We start from the raw sequence: 16,070 nt of genomic DNA, 5'->3' as shown, positions 1-16,070 counted from the left end.
AACGTACAAACTCCTTACAGTGCAGCACCCGTAGTCAGGATCGAACCTGAGTCTCCGGTGCTGCTTTCGCTGTAAAGCAGCAACTCTACCGCTGCGCTACCCTGCCCTGATCTATATTTTATTGCTTCCATCTCCATGTTGTTCCAGCTTGTTTACTTTTCTTTCTCAGAACTCCTTCAGAATAAATTAGACACAACGGAATACAGTTGTGATATTGATACCGCTTGACTTGAATCATTTAAAATCAATTAGTACCAACAGTTAGGGAACATTTATGTGAACACATGTTCTTTACAATCAGAATCCTGAGCTAACCTTTCTTAGCTTGCGAGATAACCATTCTCTGCTCTCGGAGAAGCCCTTGATGAACTACAACAATCCTGAGGAAACAGCACGCTCAGAAAGGTCTCGACCCGAAACGTCACCTGTCCATGTTCTCCAGAGATGCTGCCTGACCCGCTGAGTTACTCCAGCACTCTGTGTCCTTACAATAATTCTGCATTTGTTGATCCTGAGCTAAGTTAAATATTGATCATTGGCTTCTTTGGTAAATCAAATAAAACATATGACATGAACACCAGACAAAAGAAGACACAAAGTGCTGGAGTAACTCAGCGGGTCAGGCAGTATCTCTGGAGAACATGGATAGGTGACATTTCACAGAGTGCTGGAGTAACTCAGCGGGCCAGGCAGTATCTCTGGAGAACACGGATAGGTGACGTTTCACAGGTTGGACAGTATCTCTGGAGAACATGGATAGGTGACGTTTTGGGTTGGGATCCTTCTTCAGACCCTACCCGATCTGAAACGTCACCTATCCATGTTCTCCAGAGGTGCTGTCAGACCCGCTGAGTTACTCCGGCACTTTGTGTCTTTTTTTGTAAACCAGCCGTCTGCAGTTCCTTGTTTCGACATGAACCCAATGTCCTGGAGAGCACGGATTTCTGACTGCATCGTCAGCAGACGCTGGCAGATGTTGAAAGCCATGAATGAACCATATGTGCGTCGCAGAATATATCTTCACAGCTGAACTGATACTTGCTTTAAAAAGCTACAAGTTAGACTACAGTGCAGCTTTCCAAATTACTGAAGGACTATTAAACGCCCAAGTTAAGATGCACTTGACGCCTATGACCCTTACAATGCTAACTGATTTCTATGAGGAAGAGACAATGAGACGATTTACACACAGTTTATGTAGAAAGGGAAGTTAAGGCTGTGCTTTCTTTCCCTTTGGGGCACTTCTAAGTGGGACCAAAAGCATAAATTTGCCACTAATAGAAATAATGTCTGCTTTTGGAATGCTAAATATCTTCCATTGGCATTCCGCACGCACTTCAAGTGCTTTTTTAAACCATCATTGTCGAAACTATTATCCTGGAAGATTACAGATAAATTACAGCAAGAACCGTCGATCGCATTTCATAATGCAAGGTTAATACGTTTTGCACTTTATATATCACAGGTTAAATCTGAGCACGAGATGCAAAGTGGAAGATAAAACAAATAGAGTTTTATAACTCACGTGGTAGAGAGGCACGGTGTTGCTTTCAGGCAGTGGGAAGCTCAAGATGTCTTGAGGACCGGGTTCGAGTCTCACTGGGGCCGTGAGGACAGAGGGGCTAATGGGGTAGCTCGGACTCCCCTGGTTCTTCCGGCGCGATCTCCTGCCCGTGTCCCTCTTGCTGTCTCTCTGGGTCATAGGATCCTCTTGAATGATCAGGATCTTGTCATCGCCCAGGTAGTGCAGCAGAGGATCCTCTGGGTCAAAGGAGGAAAGCAGCAAAAAAGCGGCGAGTTTAATTTTGCAAATGCAGCGAAACGCACAAACTAAGCTAAAGAATGACTTCCTTTAAACGTTCAGGCAACCACAAGGCAGCATCATTGCAGCCCACAGCCCTGTGATGTGAGTTGGACTAGCAGCCACCCAATCAAAACATATTCCACGGCAGCTATAAATGGTTATTTTGGTGGCACTGGTGAAGTTAAATGTAGTTTTAACTTCTGACATGTTGCCCACGAGAGAGAGCAAAATGTGGTCGCAGATAATGATATTGTGTTTCGTAACCCTTTCCTGCAGAGAGCTCATACGACACCTATATGACGCTGATCTATTTTAGGTAATGTCCTGTCAGTCATGCAAACATACTTTGGATGATGTTCATGTCCTCGTTTAGTTGTAGAATCATGAAAACAAAAAATGCTGGAAATGCTCAGCAGGTCAGGCTGCATCTGGGGGGGGAGGCAGTCAATGTTTCAGGTAGGGTCGCCAACTGTCCCGTATTAGCCGGGACATCTCCTATATTGGGCTAAATTTGTTTGTCCCGTATGGGACTGGCCTTGTCCCGTATTAGGCCCAGGGGGCGCTGTAGGCCCGGATACTGTGGGCCCGGACACTGTAGGCCCGGACAGTGTAGGCCCGGACACTGTAGGCCCGGACAGTGTAGGCCCGGACACTGTAAGCCCGGACACTGTAGGCCCGGACAGTGTAGGCCCGGACACTGTAGGCCCGGACAGTGCAGGCCCGGACACTGTAGGCCCGGGGGTCACTGTAGGCCCGGACATTGTAGACCCGGACAGTGTAGGCCCGGACACTGTAGGCTAACGGGGTGTGTTTGGGGAGGGGAGCCGAGTGTGTTCACTTAACGGCGGCCGCTGGCTGTGTGAGGTCACGTGGGGCGCAGGGCGGTGACATCACCTTGTCCTGTATTTGGGAGTGAGAAAGTTGGCAACCCTAGTTTCAGGCCTGGGGATTGTGCCCACGAAGGACCTCTAAACCTGAAATATTAACTGTTTCTCTTTCCACAGGTGCTGCTCAACCTGCTGAGTCTTTCCAGCATCTTCTGTATTTAGAACATGGAACAGTACAGCACAGGATCAGGCCCTTCGGCCCACAATGTCTGTGTGGAAATGATGCCAAGACCAACGCTTATCTACCTGCACATGATCCATATCCCTCCATTCCCTGCATGCCCATGTGCCTCTCCATGAATCTCTACAGTGCCACGATCGTATCTGCCTCCACCTCCGCCCCCAGTAGCAGGTTCCAGCCACTCACCGGAGTTTTTCCACAGCTCTTGTTTGGGGCGACCAGAACTGAACACAATACTCCAAATGCGGCCTAGCCAAAGCCCTCTACAATTACATCATGACTTTCTGGATCTTATACACGGTGGCGCAGCGGTAGAGTTGTTACTTTACAGAACCAGAGACCCAGGTTCGATCCTGACCACGGGTGTTGTCTGCACGGAGTTTGTACGTTCTCACTGTGACCGCACGGGTTCTCTCCGGGTGCTCCGGTTTCCCCCCACATCCCAAAGACGTACAGGTTTGTTAAATTAACAAACGATGGTCGGCACCGACTCAGTGGGACGAAGGGCCTGTTTCCATGCTTCATCTCGACACTAAACTCAACTTCTCCTGGACCACCCATATTGAAGCAACGACCAAGAAAGCACACCAACGCCTCGACTTCCTTTGAAGGCGGGGGAATGTTTGGCATGTCCCCGACAACTCTCACCAACGTCTACAGATGCGCCGAAGAAAGCACTTTATCAGGATGCATCACAACTTGGTTTGGGAACAGCTCCATCCAAGACCGCACAAAATTGCAGTGAATTGTGGACCATCACACAAACCGACCTCCCTTCCATTAGACAATAGACAATAGACATTAGGTGCAGGAGGAGACCATTCGGCCCTTCGAGCCAGCACCGCCATTCAATGTGATCATGGCTGATCATTCTTAATCAGTACCCCGTTCCTGCCTTCTCCCCATACCCCCTCACTCCGCTATCCTTAAGGGCTCTATCTAGCTCTCTCTTGAATGCATTCAGAGAATTGGCCCCCACTACCTTCTGAGGTAGAGAATTCCACAGATTCACAACTCTCTGACTGAAAAAGTTTTTCCTCATCTCAGTTCTAAATGGCCTACCCCTTATTCTTAAACTGTGGCCTTTTGTTCTGGACTCCCCCAACATTGGGAACATGTTTCCTGCCTCTAACGTGTCCAACCCCTTAATAATCTTATACGTTTCGATAAGATCTCCTCTCATCCTTCTAAATTCCAGTGTATACAAGTCTAAATTCCAGTGTATACAAGGACTCCAGTGTATACAGTTTATCCATTGACTCCATTTATACCTCACGCTGCCTCGACAAGGCCAGCAGCATAATCAAGAACCAGTCGCACCCTGGCCACTCCCTCTTCTCCCCTCTCCCACTGGGCAAAAGGCACACCATCCATCCGCAACAAGAGAGCAGCCCTGAACTGCTATCAGACTATCTTTGATCGGACTTTACCTTGTACCAAAAGTTCTTCTCTTATCATGTATCTGTACACTGTAAATGGCTCGAGTGTAATCATGTATTGTCTTTCCGCTGACTGGTTAGGGCGCAACAAAGAAAATTTCACTGTACCTCGGCACACGTGACAATAAACTAAACTAAAGTAAACCCAAACACACAGAAAACTGCAAAGCTCAAACAGAAAAATTCCAGTCCTTCTGTATTCTCTATTTTGCCCACAATCTGGTCTCCTCTATAAGTGAAAAAATATCCCCTGTATCTGTTCTGCAGGTGCCATTTTTAGAACCAAATAAGATAAAGTCTGCAGTAATCTACGGAACTCTAACGACCTTCAGAGCTGTGCGTTGGTCCCAGAGCTGATGGATGGGGCTGTGCGGAGCTCATGTATAGCTGCAGGGAATGGCTTGTACTCTCAGCGCCGCAGTCCCATGCATCTGGCAGCTCTACCTGGATGCACAGTGAACAACCAGTCCACACGTTGTGATTCATTGCCCCTGTGCAAACACTTGGCCAGCGGTCTGGTTGAGCTGTCATTGGGGGCGGCACGGTGGCGCAGCGGTAGAGTTGCTGCCTCACAGCGCCAGGGACCCGAGCTCCATCCCGACCACGGGCGCCGTCTGTACGGAGTTTGTACGTTCTCCCCGTGACCTGCGTGGGTTTTCTCCGAGATCTTCAGTTTCCTCCCACACCCCAAAGACGTGCAGGTTTGCAGGTTAATTGGCTCGGTGTAAATGTAAACTTGTCCTCAGGGTGTGCGGGGTAGTGTTAATGTGCAGGGATCGCTGGTTGTCGTGGACTAGGTTGGCCGAAAGGCTTGTTTCTGCGCTGGATATCTAAACTCAATCTAAACTAAATGCTAGTGTGCTTGCTACTGCTCGTGAGTTAACAAAAACACGATGGCAAAGGATCATGTGCACTGCACAGGTTTTTTTAAAAGAAAAGACACAAAGTGCTGGAGTACCCAGGTTTCTGCTCCCTTACTCAATCCTTTGTTATTTTCCCTCCAGAATTGTTTAGTTTAGGTTAGTTTACATGAAACAGGCCCTTCGGCCCAGCGAGTCCGCACCGACCAGCGATCCCCACACACTTACACTATTCAATAGACAATAGACAATAGGTGCAGGAGGAGGCCATTCGGCCCTTCGAGCCAGCACCGCCATTCAATGTGATCATGGCTGATCATTCTCAATCAGTACCCCGTTCCTGCCTTCTCTTCATACTCCCTGACTCCGCTATCCTTAAGAGCTCTATCCAGCTCTCTCTTGAATGCATTCAGAGAATTGGCCTCCACTGCCTTCTGAGGCAGGGAATTCCCCACACACTAGGGCCAATTAGCCTACAAATTTGTACATCTTTAGAGAGTGGGAGGAGACCGGAGCACCCGGAGAAAACCCACGGAGGTCACGGGGAGAACGTACAAACTCTGTACAGACAGCACCCATAGTCGGGGTCGAACCCGGGTCTCCGGCGCTGTGAGGCAGCAACTGTACCACTGCGCCACCGTGCCATCCATTGCTCATCTATAATTCCAGTTGATGACTTACTCAGTTTCAACATCTATTTATGAAATAACATTCCACAAACTTTTAATAAATCACTTTCAACCTTGCATTTCAGCCTCTGATACCAGTGCTACTTTATGCCACAGTGGTATTAATTTAAAGGATCTAAGGGAATGGGGGCATCCTCTAGTATTGATACAGATTAGACTCTTGATGATTTCAAAAAGTTTTATTAAACACGTTCTTGGCAATTACTGCTCCAGGGATAGATTTTCACGCGATCAAATCAGATCAGATAATACTATGTTTAAATCCAATCAATAGACAATAGACAATAGCCAATAGGTGCAGGAGGAGGCCATTCGGCCCTTCAAGCCAGCACCGCCATTCAATGTGATCATGGCTGATCATTCTCAATCAGTACCCCGTTCCTGCCTTCTCCCCATACCCCCTGACTCCGCTATCCTTAAGAGCTCTATCTAGCTCTCTCTTGAATGCATTCAGAGAATTGGCCTCCTCTGCCTTCTGAGGCAGAGAATTCCACAGATTCACAACTCTCTGACTGAAAATGTTTTTCCTCATCTCTGTTCTAAATAGACAATAGACAATAGACAATAGGTGCAGGAGTAGGCCATTCAGCCCTTCGAGCCAGCACCGCCATTCAATGCGATCATGGCTGATCACCCTTATTCTTAAACTGTGGCCCCTGGTTCTGCACTCCCCCAACATTGGGAACATGTTTCCTGCCTCTAACGTGTCCAACCCCTTAATAATCTTATACGTTTCGATAAGATCCCCTCTCATCCTTCTAAATTCCAGTGTATACAAGCCTAGCCGCTCCAGTCTTTCAACATATGACAGTCCCGCCATTCCGGGAATTAACCTAGTAAATAGCCCTCAATAGCAAGAATATCCTTCCTCAAATTTGGAGACCAAAACTGCACACAGTACTCCAGGTGCGGTCTCACCAGGGCCCTGTACAACTGCAGAAGGACCTCTTTGCTCCTATACTCAACTCCCCTTGTTATGAAGGCCAACATTCCATTGGCTTTCTTCACTGCCTGCTGTACCTGCATTCAACTCAAGTACACTAGGTCCAACAAAGGGGAAGATACAGAGTGCAGAATGTAGTTCTCAGCATTGTAGCGCATCAGCTCAAGGGACAAAGTCCAATGTCCGCAATGGGGTAGAGGTGAATCGGACAGCACCTTGACTTATGGAAGGACCGTTGAGAAGCCTGACACCAGAGGGGAGCAAGCTGTTCCTGTCTGGTGGTCTGTGTTTCTGCTGGATGGATGCAGGGAGGATGATAAATGACTATCTCCAATGTTTTGAAGCACCATGAACAACATAGGGAACTGTGTAGGCAGGAACTGCAGATGGTGGTTTAAACCAAAGAGAGACACAAAAAGCTAGAGTAACTCAACGGGTCAGACAGCATCTCTGGGGACAAGGAATGGGTGACGTTTCAGATGAAGTCCTTTCTTCAGAGTATGAAAGGGAACTGTCCTCACTTACATTGTGGCTTCATCACTGATTATGCAGGTGACAAACCTACCAACCTTCACACATCCAGATGCCAGAAGCAGCAATGTGATGGTGACGCCACCTGTTTTAATGTAAGAAAATAACTGCAGATGCTGGTACAAATCGAAGGTGTTTATTCACAAAATGCTGGAGTAACTCAGCAGGTCAGGCAGCATCTCAGGGGTGAAGGAACGGGCGACGTTTCGGGTCGAGACCCTTCTTCAGACTGATGTCAGGGGGGCGGGACAAAGGAAGGATATAGGTGGAGACAGGAAGACAGTGGGAGAACTGGGAAGGGGGAGGGGAAGAGAGGGACAGAGGACTATCTAAAGTTGGAGAAGTCAATGTTAGTTGGAGCTTTCAGGTTGGCTGACATTCCAAGAGGAACGGCCCTTCCTTGAGCTAGGGTCTTGTCCGATTCACCTCTACCCCATTGGTCTCCGGATCTGATGCACAATGCTGAGAACTATACTTTGTATCTTCCCTTTTTCTCTACCTGTTGTATTTGAGTTTGAACTGATTTTATCTCTGGTATGGTATCTTTTTGGATAGCAAAGATTTTCACTGTACCTCGTTACATGTGACAATAATAAACCTTTTATGAAAAATTGTGGAAGGATCGGATGCATCCACTAGAGAAGAGATCCAGGGCTGATAGTTTCCATTCTCATCTTAAATAGGCATCTCTAACTGCAGCACCTGCTTAGTAGTGTGCTGGGGAATCAGCCTAGTCTGGTCACAAACCATGAAGACCAAAGCACAAGTTTTAACGAGTAGTTTAATAGTTCTCTCATGCTAAATAGAGGCTGAAGCCTCAATCGTTATTAAGCTCTGTCTGCCCAAGTGACTCATGTGAATTGAATTGAATTGAGTTGAATTGAATACATTTTATTCGCCAAGTCCGTACACAAGGAATTTGCCTTGATGCTTTGCTCGCACGTATCAACACGACATACAGTAAACCATTAAGAATAAAACATAAAACAATAAAACATAAAGAATAAAACATAGTTTAAACATGTGAAAATGAAATAAAATACCAGAGCAAAAGGAGGTGCCAGACTTTTGGTTGTTGAGTAAAGCTACTGCTCGTGGAAGAAAAGCTGTTTTTATGTCTGGCTGTGGCTGCTTTGACAGTCCGGAGTTGCCTTCCAGAGGGAAGTGCTTCAAAGAGTTTGTTGCCAGGGTGAGAGGGGTCAGAGATGATCTTGCCCGCTCGCTTCCTGGCCCTTGCAGTGCACAGTTTGTCAATGGGGGTAAGGTTTGCAGCCACCAAAATGTGAATTTTGAATGTGCAAATAGTGAGGTTTGGAGGAATATGGGCCAAATGAGGGCAGGTGGGACCTGTGTAGATGGGCATCTTGGACAGCCTGGGCAAGTTGGGCCGAAGGGCCTGTTTCCACACTGTATAACTCGATGACTATTTGACTCACACAATGCTGAAAGTAGATATAACCCACTATCCTATTTCTCAGATCAAGGCGGATAAAATTCCACATCAGATTTCAGTGTCCCAGCCTTTCCTCTCAGCATCACAAGACCCAGCATCTGAGCAGTAGCTTTACAATTGACCATCTTTGTTCTGTTATCAACAATCTCATTGATCACCAGAATCTAAATCTCTAAGATGCCTTGTTATCCCACTAATCCTCATCACACCACTTCCCAATTCATATTTAGTTCAGTCCCAGTTTAATTTATAGTCATGTGTACCGAGCGAGGTACAGTGAAAAGCTTTTGTTGCCAGTCAGCGGAAAGACAATACATGATCATAATCGAGCCATTTACAGTGTATGGATAGAGATTTAAGAGTGTGGAGCGATTGTAATATGTGATTGTAGATCTGCTTCGGTGGCTACCAAGCAAATAGTCGCCTGGGTTAGACGCCATCTTGGAAGCGACCACTTTGTTCATTTTTGATGCTTGTAGCACACGACCTCATGAATGTCGGCCAGGATGTTCACGTTGTAATTGATCGGTGAAAGATTCATCTTGGAAACAGGCCCTATGGCCATCGAGTCCACGCCGACCATCAATCACCCGCTGAGCATTTGGATAGCAGTAACAGGATCGTTCCGAGTCAGCATGGATTTACGAAGGGGAAATCATGCTTGACAAATCTACTGGAATTTTTTGAGGATGTAACTAGGAAAATTGACAGGGGAGAGTCAGTGGATGTGGTGTACCTCGACTTTCAGAAAGCCTTCGACAAGGTCCCACATAGGAGATTAGAGGGCAAAATTAGGGCACATGGTATTGGGGGTAGGGTACTGACATGGATAGAAAATTGGTTGACAGACAGAAAGCAAAGAGTGGGGATAAATGGGTCCCTTTCGGAATGGCAGGCAGTGACCAGTGGGGTACCGCAAGGTTCGGTGCTGGGACCCCAGCTATTTACGATATACATTAATGACTTAGACGAAGGGATTAAAAGTACCATTAGCAAATTTGCAGATGATACTAAGCTGGGGGGTAGTGTGAATTGTGAGGAAGATGCAATAAGGCTGCAGGGTGACTTGGACAGGTTGTGTGAGTGGGCGGATACATGGCAGATGCAGTTTAATGTAGATAAGTGTGAGGTTATTCACTTTGGAAGTAAGAATAGAAAGGCAGATTATTATCTGAATGGTGTCAAGTTAGGAGGAGAGGGAGTTCAACGAGATCTAGGTGTCCTAGTGCATCAGTCAATGAAAGGAAGCATGCAGGTACAGCAGGCAGTGAAGAAAGCCAATGGAATGTTGGCCTTCATAACAAGAGGAGTTGAGTATAGGAGCAAAGAGGTCCTTCTACAGTTGTACCGGGCCCTGGTGAGACCGCACCTGGAGTACTGTGTGCAGTTTTGGTCTCCAAATTTGAGGAAGGATATTCTTGCTATGGAGGGCGTGCAGCGTAGGTTCACTAGGTTAATTCCCGGAATGGCGGGACTGTCGTATGTTGAAAGGCTGGAGCAATTAGGCTTGTATACATTGGAATTTAGAAGGATGAGGGGGGATCTTATTGAAACATATAAGATAATTAGGGGATTGGACACATTAGAGGCAGGAAACATGTTCCCAATGTTGGGGGAGTCCAGAACAAGGGGCCACAGTTTAAGAATAAGGGGTAGGCCATTTAGAACGGAGATGAGGAAGAACTTTTTCAGTCAGAGAGTGGTGAAGGTGTGGAATTCTCTGCCTCAGAAGGCAGTGGAGGCCAGTTCGTTGGATGCTTTCAAGAGAGAGCTGGATAGAGCTCTTAAGGATAGCGGAGTGAGGAGGTATGGGGAGAAGGCAGGAACGGGGTACTGATTGAGAGTGATCAGCCATGATCGCATTGAATGGCGGTGCTGGCTCGAAGGGCTGAATGGTCTACTCCTGCACCTATTGTCTATTGTCTAGTCTCTATCCCAGCTGTTATCAGGCAACTGAACCATCCTACCACAACCAGAGAGCAGTGCTGAACTATTATCTACCTCATTGGAGATCCCTGCTGGACTATCTTTGATCGGACTTTACTGGCTTTACCTTGCATTAAACGTTATTCACCATTTTCCCATTATCACATATCTGTACACTGTGGACGGCTTGATTGTGATCATGTATTGTCTTTCCACTGACTGGTTAGCACGCAGCAAAAGCTTTTTCACTGTACCTCGGTACACGTGACAATAAAATAACTAACTAACTAAGTTGTACAACTGTGATTTATACATCCTCTCATGGGAACTTTCAGATCTGTGTTTAATTCTGTTTAAAGATACAGCATGCCAACTGTGTAAATTCTTCGAAGATGGACACAAAATGCTGGAGTAACTCAGCGGGACAGGCAGCGTCTCTGAGGGGAAGGAATGGGTGACGTTTCGGGTCGAGACCCTTCTTTTGTTTGTTTTGTTTGGTGTTGGTTATGATTGTATGTGATATTGCATTTTTATTGATTATTCTTATTGGTCTTATTGTTGAACTGCGGGTAATTTTTCATTTCACTGCACATTTATGTGTATGTGACAAATAAATTGACTATTGACTATTGACTATTCAACAGTCTCCTAGTCTGTGATTGAATGTCATCAGAAAAGGGGAGCTCTACATCCCAGCTGATGGTTTTGGTTGCTTTCTTCAAGTTCAGTTACGCATTAGAGTTGGTGACAGAATTGTGTGCCTCACCTGCGAGCTAACTTGCTGTAATCTGTGAATGAGGACATATAGCACCTTCTCCCCAGGGAACACCTTGCAAACACCATTTAAAATAAACACCACACCCTAAATCAGGCGCTGTTATATACAGCCATCCCACACCGTGTGGTACAGCTTTAGATCAGAACACCCTGACACTCACTACACTGTAAAGCAGCGGTTCTCTACGGAACCAGCCCACGAATTGTGAAAGGAAACATTTGTACATGTTGTCTCCAACCTTCAAGTGTATGTCAGGCCATTAAAGGGAACTAAAACTGGTTGTGTAGCTGGAAAACGTTACATTCAGTGTGGCCAGTGAAAGATTCTGCTGACGAGACCAAGGCAAAGACTCAAAACATGACTGAAACACTCACTACACAAACACTTTGTGGTCTCCATTACGCAAGATGACATTTCATTTGGTGGCAGAGAAGTGAGCGACCAAAACAGAGCATGAAAGCAGAGCAGAAATTGTTTTGATGAGAAAAAAAAAGTAATTAAAAGAAAATACATTGAAGCACAGCTCCTCGATATCATATCGATTTATTCACAAAATGCTGGAGTAACTCAGCAGGTCAGGCAGCATCTCGGGAGAGAAGGAATGGGTGAAGAAGGGTCTCGACCCGAAACGTCACCCATTCCTTCTCTCCCGAGATGCTGCCTGACCTGCTGAGTTACTCCAGCATTTTGTGAATAAATCGATTTGTACCAGCATCTGCAGTTATTTTCTTATACTCCTCGATATCATAAATTGAAATGTATTCATCACCTTACAATGCACAGGAGGATGAAAACTGTTTACGCTTCAGGAACAAATCCGCAAGATATTGCAGCAAATTGTGGACCTGTGCAGCCCAGACCATCACGCAAACCAACCTCCCTTCCATTGACTCCATCTACACCTCACGCTGCCTCGGCAAGGCCAGCAGCATAATCAAGGACCAGTCACACCCTGGCCACTCTCTCTTCTCCCCTCTCCCATCGGGCAAAAGGTTCAGAAGTGTGAAAACGCACACCTCCAGATTCTGGGACTGTTTCTTCCCAGCTGTTATCAGGCAACTGAATCAACCTACCACAACCAGAGAGCAGTGCTGAACTACTATCTAGCTCATTGGTGACCCTCGGGCTACTTTTGATCGGACTTTACTGGCTTTATCTTGCACTAAAAGCTCCCTTATCCTGCATCTGTACAATACAAATGGCTCGATTGTAATCGTGTCTTTCCACTGACTGGTTAGCACGCAACAAAAGCTTTTCACTCTACCTCAGTACACGTGACAAGAAACTAAATAGAACTAAACAAATCAAAAACTATCAGCTATCAAATACTTTTCCTAAGCATCACTCACTGACAGAGGATCTTCACACCGAGATATTAAATCGGTTTCTCTTTCAGCAGATGCTGTCTGTTCTGTTAAGTATTTCCAGTGCACTACGCACCTAACGCCCACATGATTATGTGGCCAGAATTCTGCTCAGATTCCATTTACACATTTGTAGATGACACCATATCATAAACAATGATGAGACAGGGTTAGGGTTGCCAACTTCCTCACTGCCAAATACGGGACAAGGTGACGCCACCACCCCGCGCCCCACGTGACCTCACCCAGCCAGCGGCCACGTGCTCCCGCCCCACCAATGCAACCCGCCTCCCGGCCCGGGCGGCCGCCATTGGTGGAGCGGGAGCACGTGGCCGCTGGCTGGGTGAGGTCACGTGGGGCGCGGGGCGGTGATGTCACCCTTTGTCCCTTATTTGGGAGTGAGGAAGTTGACAACCCTACTAATACGGGACAAGGGCGGTCCCGTACGGGACAAACTAATTTAGCCCAAAATCCGGGATGTCCCGGCTTATACGGGACAGTTGGCAAACCTAGACAGCATACGGAAAGGAATTACAGAGCATGGTGTGAAGGTAACAATCAGGATCAGCAAAACAAACGAGCTGCTCATTGACTCATTTATTTTCATTAAAGTTGTCACTAAACTGTCCATATACACAAAATGACTCAGCAGATCAGGCAGCATCTCTGGAGAGAAGGAATAGGTGGCGTTTCAGGTCGAGATCCTTCTTCAGACCGAGATTCAAGGTCATCAACCTGAAACGTCAGCCATGATTCTCAATCTGAAGAAGAGTCTTGACCCAAAATATCACTTATTCCTTTTCTCCAGAGATGCTGCCTGACCAGCTGAGTTATTCCACCATTTTGTGTCGATCTTCGGTGTAAAAGAGCATCTGTAGTTCCTTCCTCCTCACTAAACTGCCCAGTCGGCTATTTTCAACTGTCTGCATGCTTTATTCCACCGAAGCTTGCTTAATCTGTTCACTGCTCGCTCAGCCAAATATCAATTTATCAAAGCTATCGTGCGAGACTACTTATGGCAAATTTCAGTGAAGAGTCCCGGGTGAAATAACTTAGCAAAGTCTAACAAAGGTCTCACGAGTTTTCCAACACGTTCGGAAAAAGGGAACAGGAAAGAAAAGGATAAACAAGTTAACAATTTGTTAACAAATTGTCAACAAGTAACCCTTGCATTCCCTCTCCCTCCATCCCTCCCCTTCCCAGTTCTCCCACCATTTTATCTGTCCCCGATTACATTTTATCTCCATTGTCACCTTCTCCTAGCTAACATTGATCTCTTCTACATTTTCCTTGAACTTCATCTCTTTGGTTCTCTCGTTTTCACACACTTTACCCTTCCTTATCTCTGTGTCTCCCTCGCCCCTGACTCTCAATCTGAAGAAGGGTCTCGACCCGAAACGTCACCCATCCCTTCTCTCCAGAGACGTTGCCTGACCCACTGAGTTACTCCAGCTATTTGTGTCTATCTTCGATTTAAACCAGCGTCTGCAGTTCCTTCCTAACAATTTGATGTATTATTACTTAGTAATGGGTAGGGTTTTAAAGGTATTTTGGGCTGCACTAAGAACGTTTGGGTTATTTCTGCACTACTACTGCAACTATTAATTTACTTAACGTTTATTATATATATTATCTCTGTATATTGTGTTTACAGGCCTGTTATGAAATCCATTGTTCTATTGGCAGTACATAACAATTAAACAATCTTGACTCTTGACCGAAATTACACAAGGTATTAAAACCAACCTATAAAACCTAGCAGGTTGAATGAGGATGACTTGTGTGGCACGGTGGCGCAGCGGTAGAGTTGCTGCCTCGCAGCGCCAAGGTCCCGGGTTCGATCCCGACTACGGGCGCTGTCTGTACGGAGTTTGTACGTTCTCCCCGTGACCTGCGTGGGTTTTCTGCGAGATCTTCGGTTTCCTCCCACACTCCAAAGACGTGCAGGTTCGTTGGTTAATTGGCTGGGTAAATGTAAATTGTCCCTCGTGTGTGTAGGATAGAATTAGAGTGTACCAAGACACGCAGCTGGTCAGTGCGGACTCGGTGGGCCAAAGGGCCTGTTTCCGCGCTGTATCTTTAAACTAAACTAAATATCATCTCTGTGTATTATGTTTACAGGCTTGTTATGCTGCTGCAAGTTTGAAATTCATTGTTTCTGTTGTCAGTGCACATGACAATGAAACATTTAGAAGGATGATGAGAGGAGATCTTATCGAAACGTATAAGATTATTAAGGGGTTGGACACGTTAGAGGCAGGAAACATGTTCCCAATGTTGGGGGAGTCCAGAACAAGGGGCCACAGTTTAAGAATAAGGGGTAGGCCATTTAGAACTGAGATGAGGAAAAACTTTTTCAGTCAGAGAGTTGTGAATCTGTGGAATTCTCTGCCTCAGAAGGCAGTGGAGGCCAATTCTCTGAATGCATTCAAGAGAGAGCTAGATAGAGCTCTTAAGGATAGCGGAGTCAGTGGGTATGGGGAGAAGGCAGGAACAGGGTACTGATTGAGAATGATCAGCCATGATCATATTGAATGGCGGTGCTGGCTCGAAGGGGCGAATGGCCTCCTCCTGCACCTATTGTCTATTGTCTATTCTTTACTCTTGGCCCAATTGACACAATATATAACGGCCAAGCTGGAAAATCGCAGGTTAAATGAGGACAGAGGTCAGGATGTACAGGTTATCCCTGACTTATGTAAGGGTGACTCTTGCGTGAGTCAGATGTCACGCAGGTCGGGTAACCGCTGGGGATCTCGGACGCGGAGAAACGTGGGGACATCGGTGAGAACGGCCGACTGCCTCACGGAAACGGCCACGTGTGACGGCAAATAAGACGGTGGACTTTGGGAATTGCTGACGTAAGTGTGAATTTACGCAAGTTGCCTTTCATATAAATCGAGGAATGCCTGTGTGCAAACCAAGTTACAAGTTCCACTGAGAACCTGGGCAAAAACGACAGGCAAACTGATAACGTCTCGGCACAAAGAACCAGCAGATGCTGGTTTACCAAATAAGACAAAGTGCTGGAGTAACTCAGCGGGTCAGGCAGCATCTCTGGAGAACATGGCAATGAAATTGACTTTGAGGATGTGAACTTTGCAGATAGTGTCTGGCAATTCTCCTTCTAGGTGTCTGAAGAATAAGAATGAGCCAAATGGTATTAAAGGATTAGTAGCAGATTTTTTTCTTCTGAATCAGTTAAAGGCAAAGGT

At 46.3% G+C, this 16,070-nt stretch overlaps 1 protein-coding gene across 2 annotated transcripts in view; it reads right to left on the bottom strand.

Annotated features, from left to right (window-relative positions):
• Positions 1-16,070, bottom strand: part of LOC144600708 (connector enhancer of kinase suppressor of ras 2) — a 391,278-nt gene that overhangs the window by 122,034 nt on the left and 253,174 nt on the right. For both annotated transcript variants that reach the window (XR_013548171.1, XM_078412618.1), the window contains exon 12: positions 1,526-1,761. Coding sequence is in view for 1 of the 2 variants with exons in the window: in XM_078412618.1 (XP_078268744.1) it covers positions 1,526-1,761 (236 nt within the window). In the remaining variant the exon portion in view is untranslated. The remainder of the gene's footprint in view (positions 1-1,525; positions 1,762-16,070) is intronic.

This window comes from Rhinoraja longicauda, chromosome 15, assembly GCF_053455715.1.
Source record: "Rhinoraja longicauda isolate Sanriku21f chromosome 15, sRhiLon1.1, whole genome shotgun sequence".
In the NCBI taxonomy this organism is placed as follows: Eukaryota; Metazoa; Chordata; class Chondrichthyes; order Rajiformes; family Arhynchobatidae; genus Rhinoraja; species Rhinoraja longicauda.
Note: the sequence above shows the minus strand (reverse complement) of the source record. Positions and strands in the feature narration are given on the sequence as shown.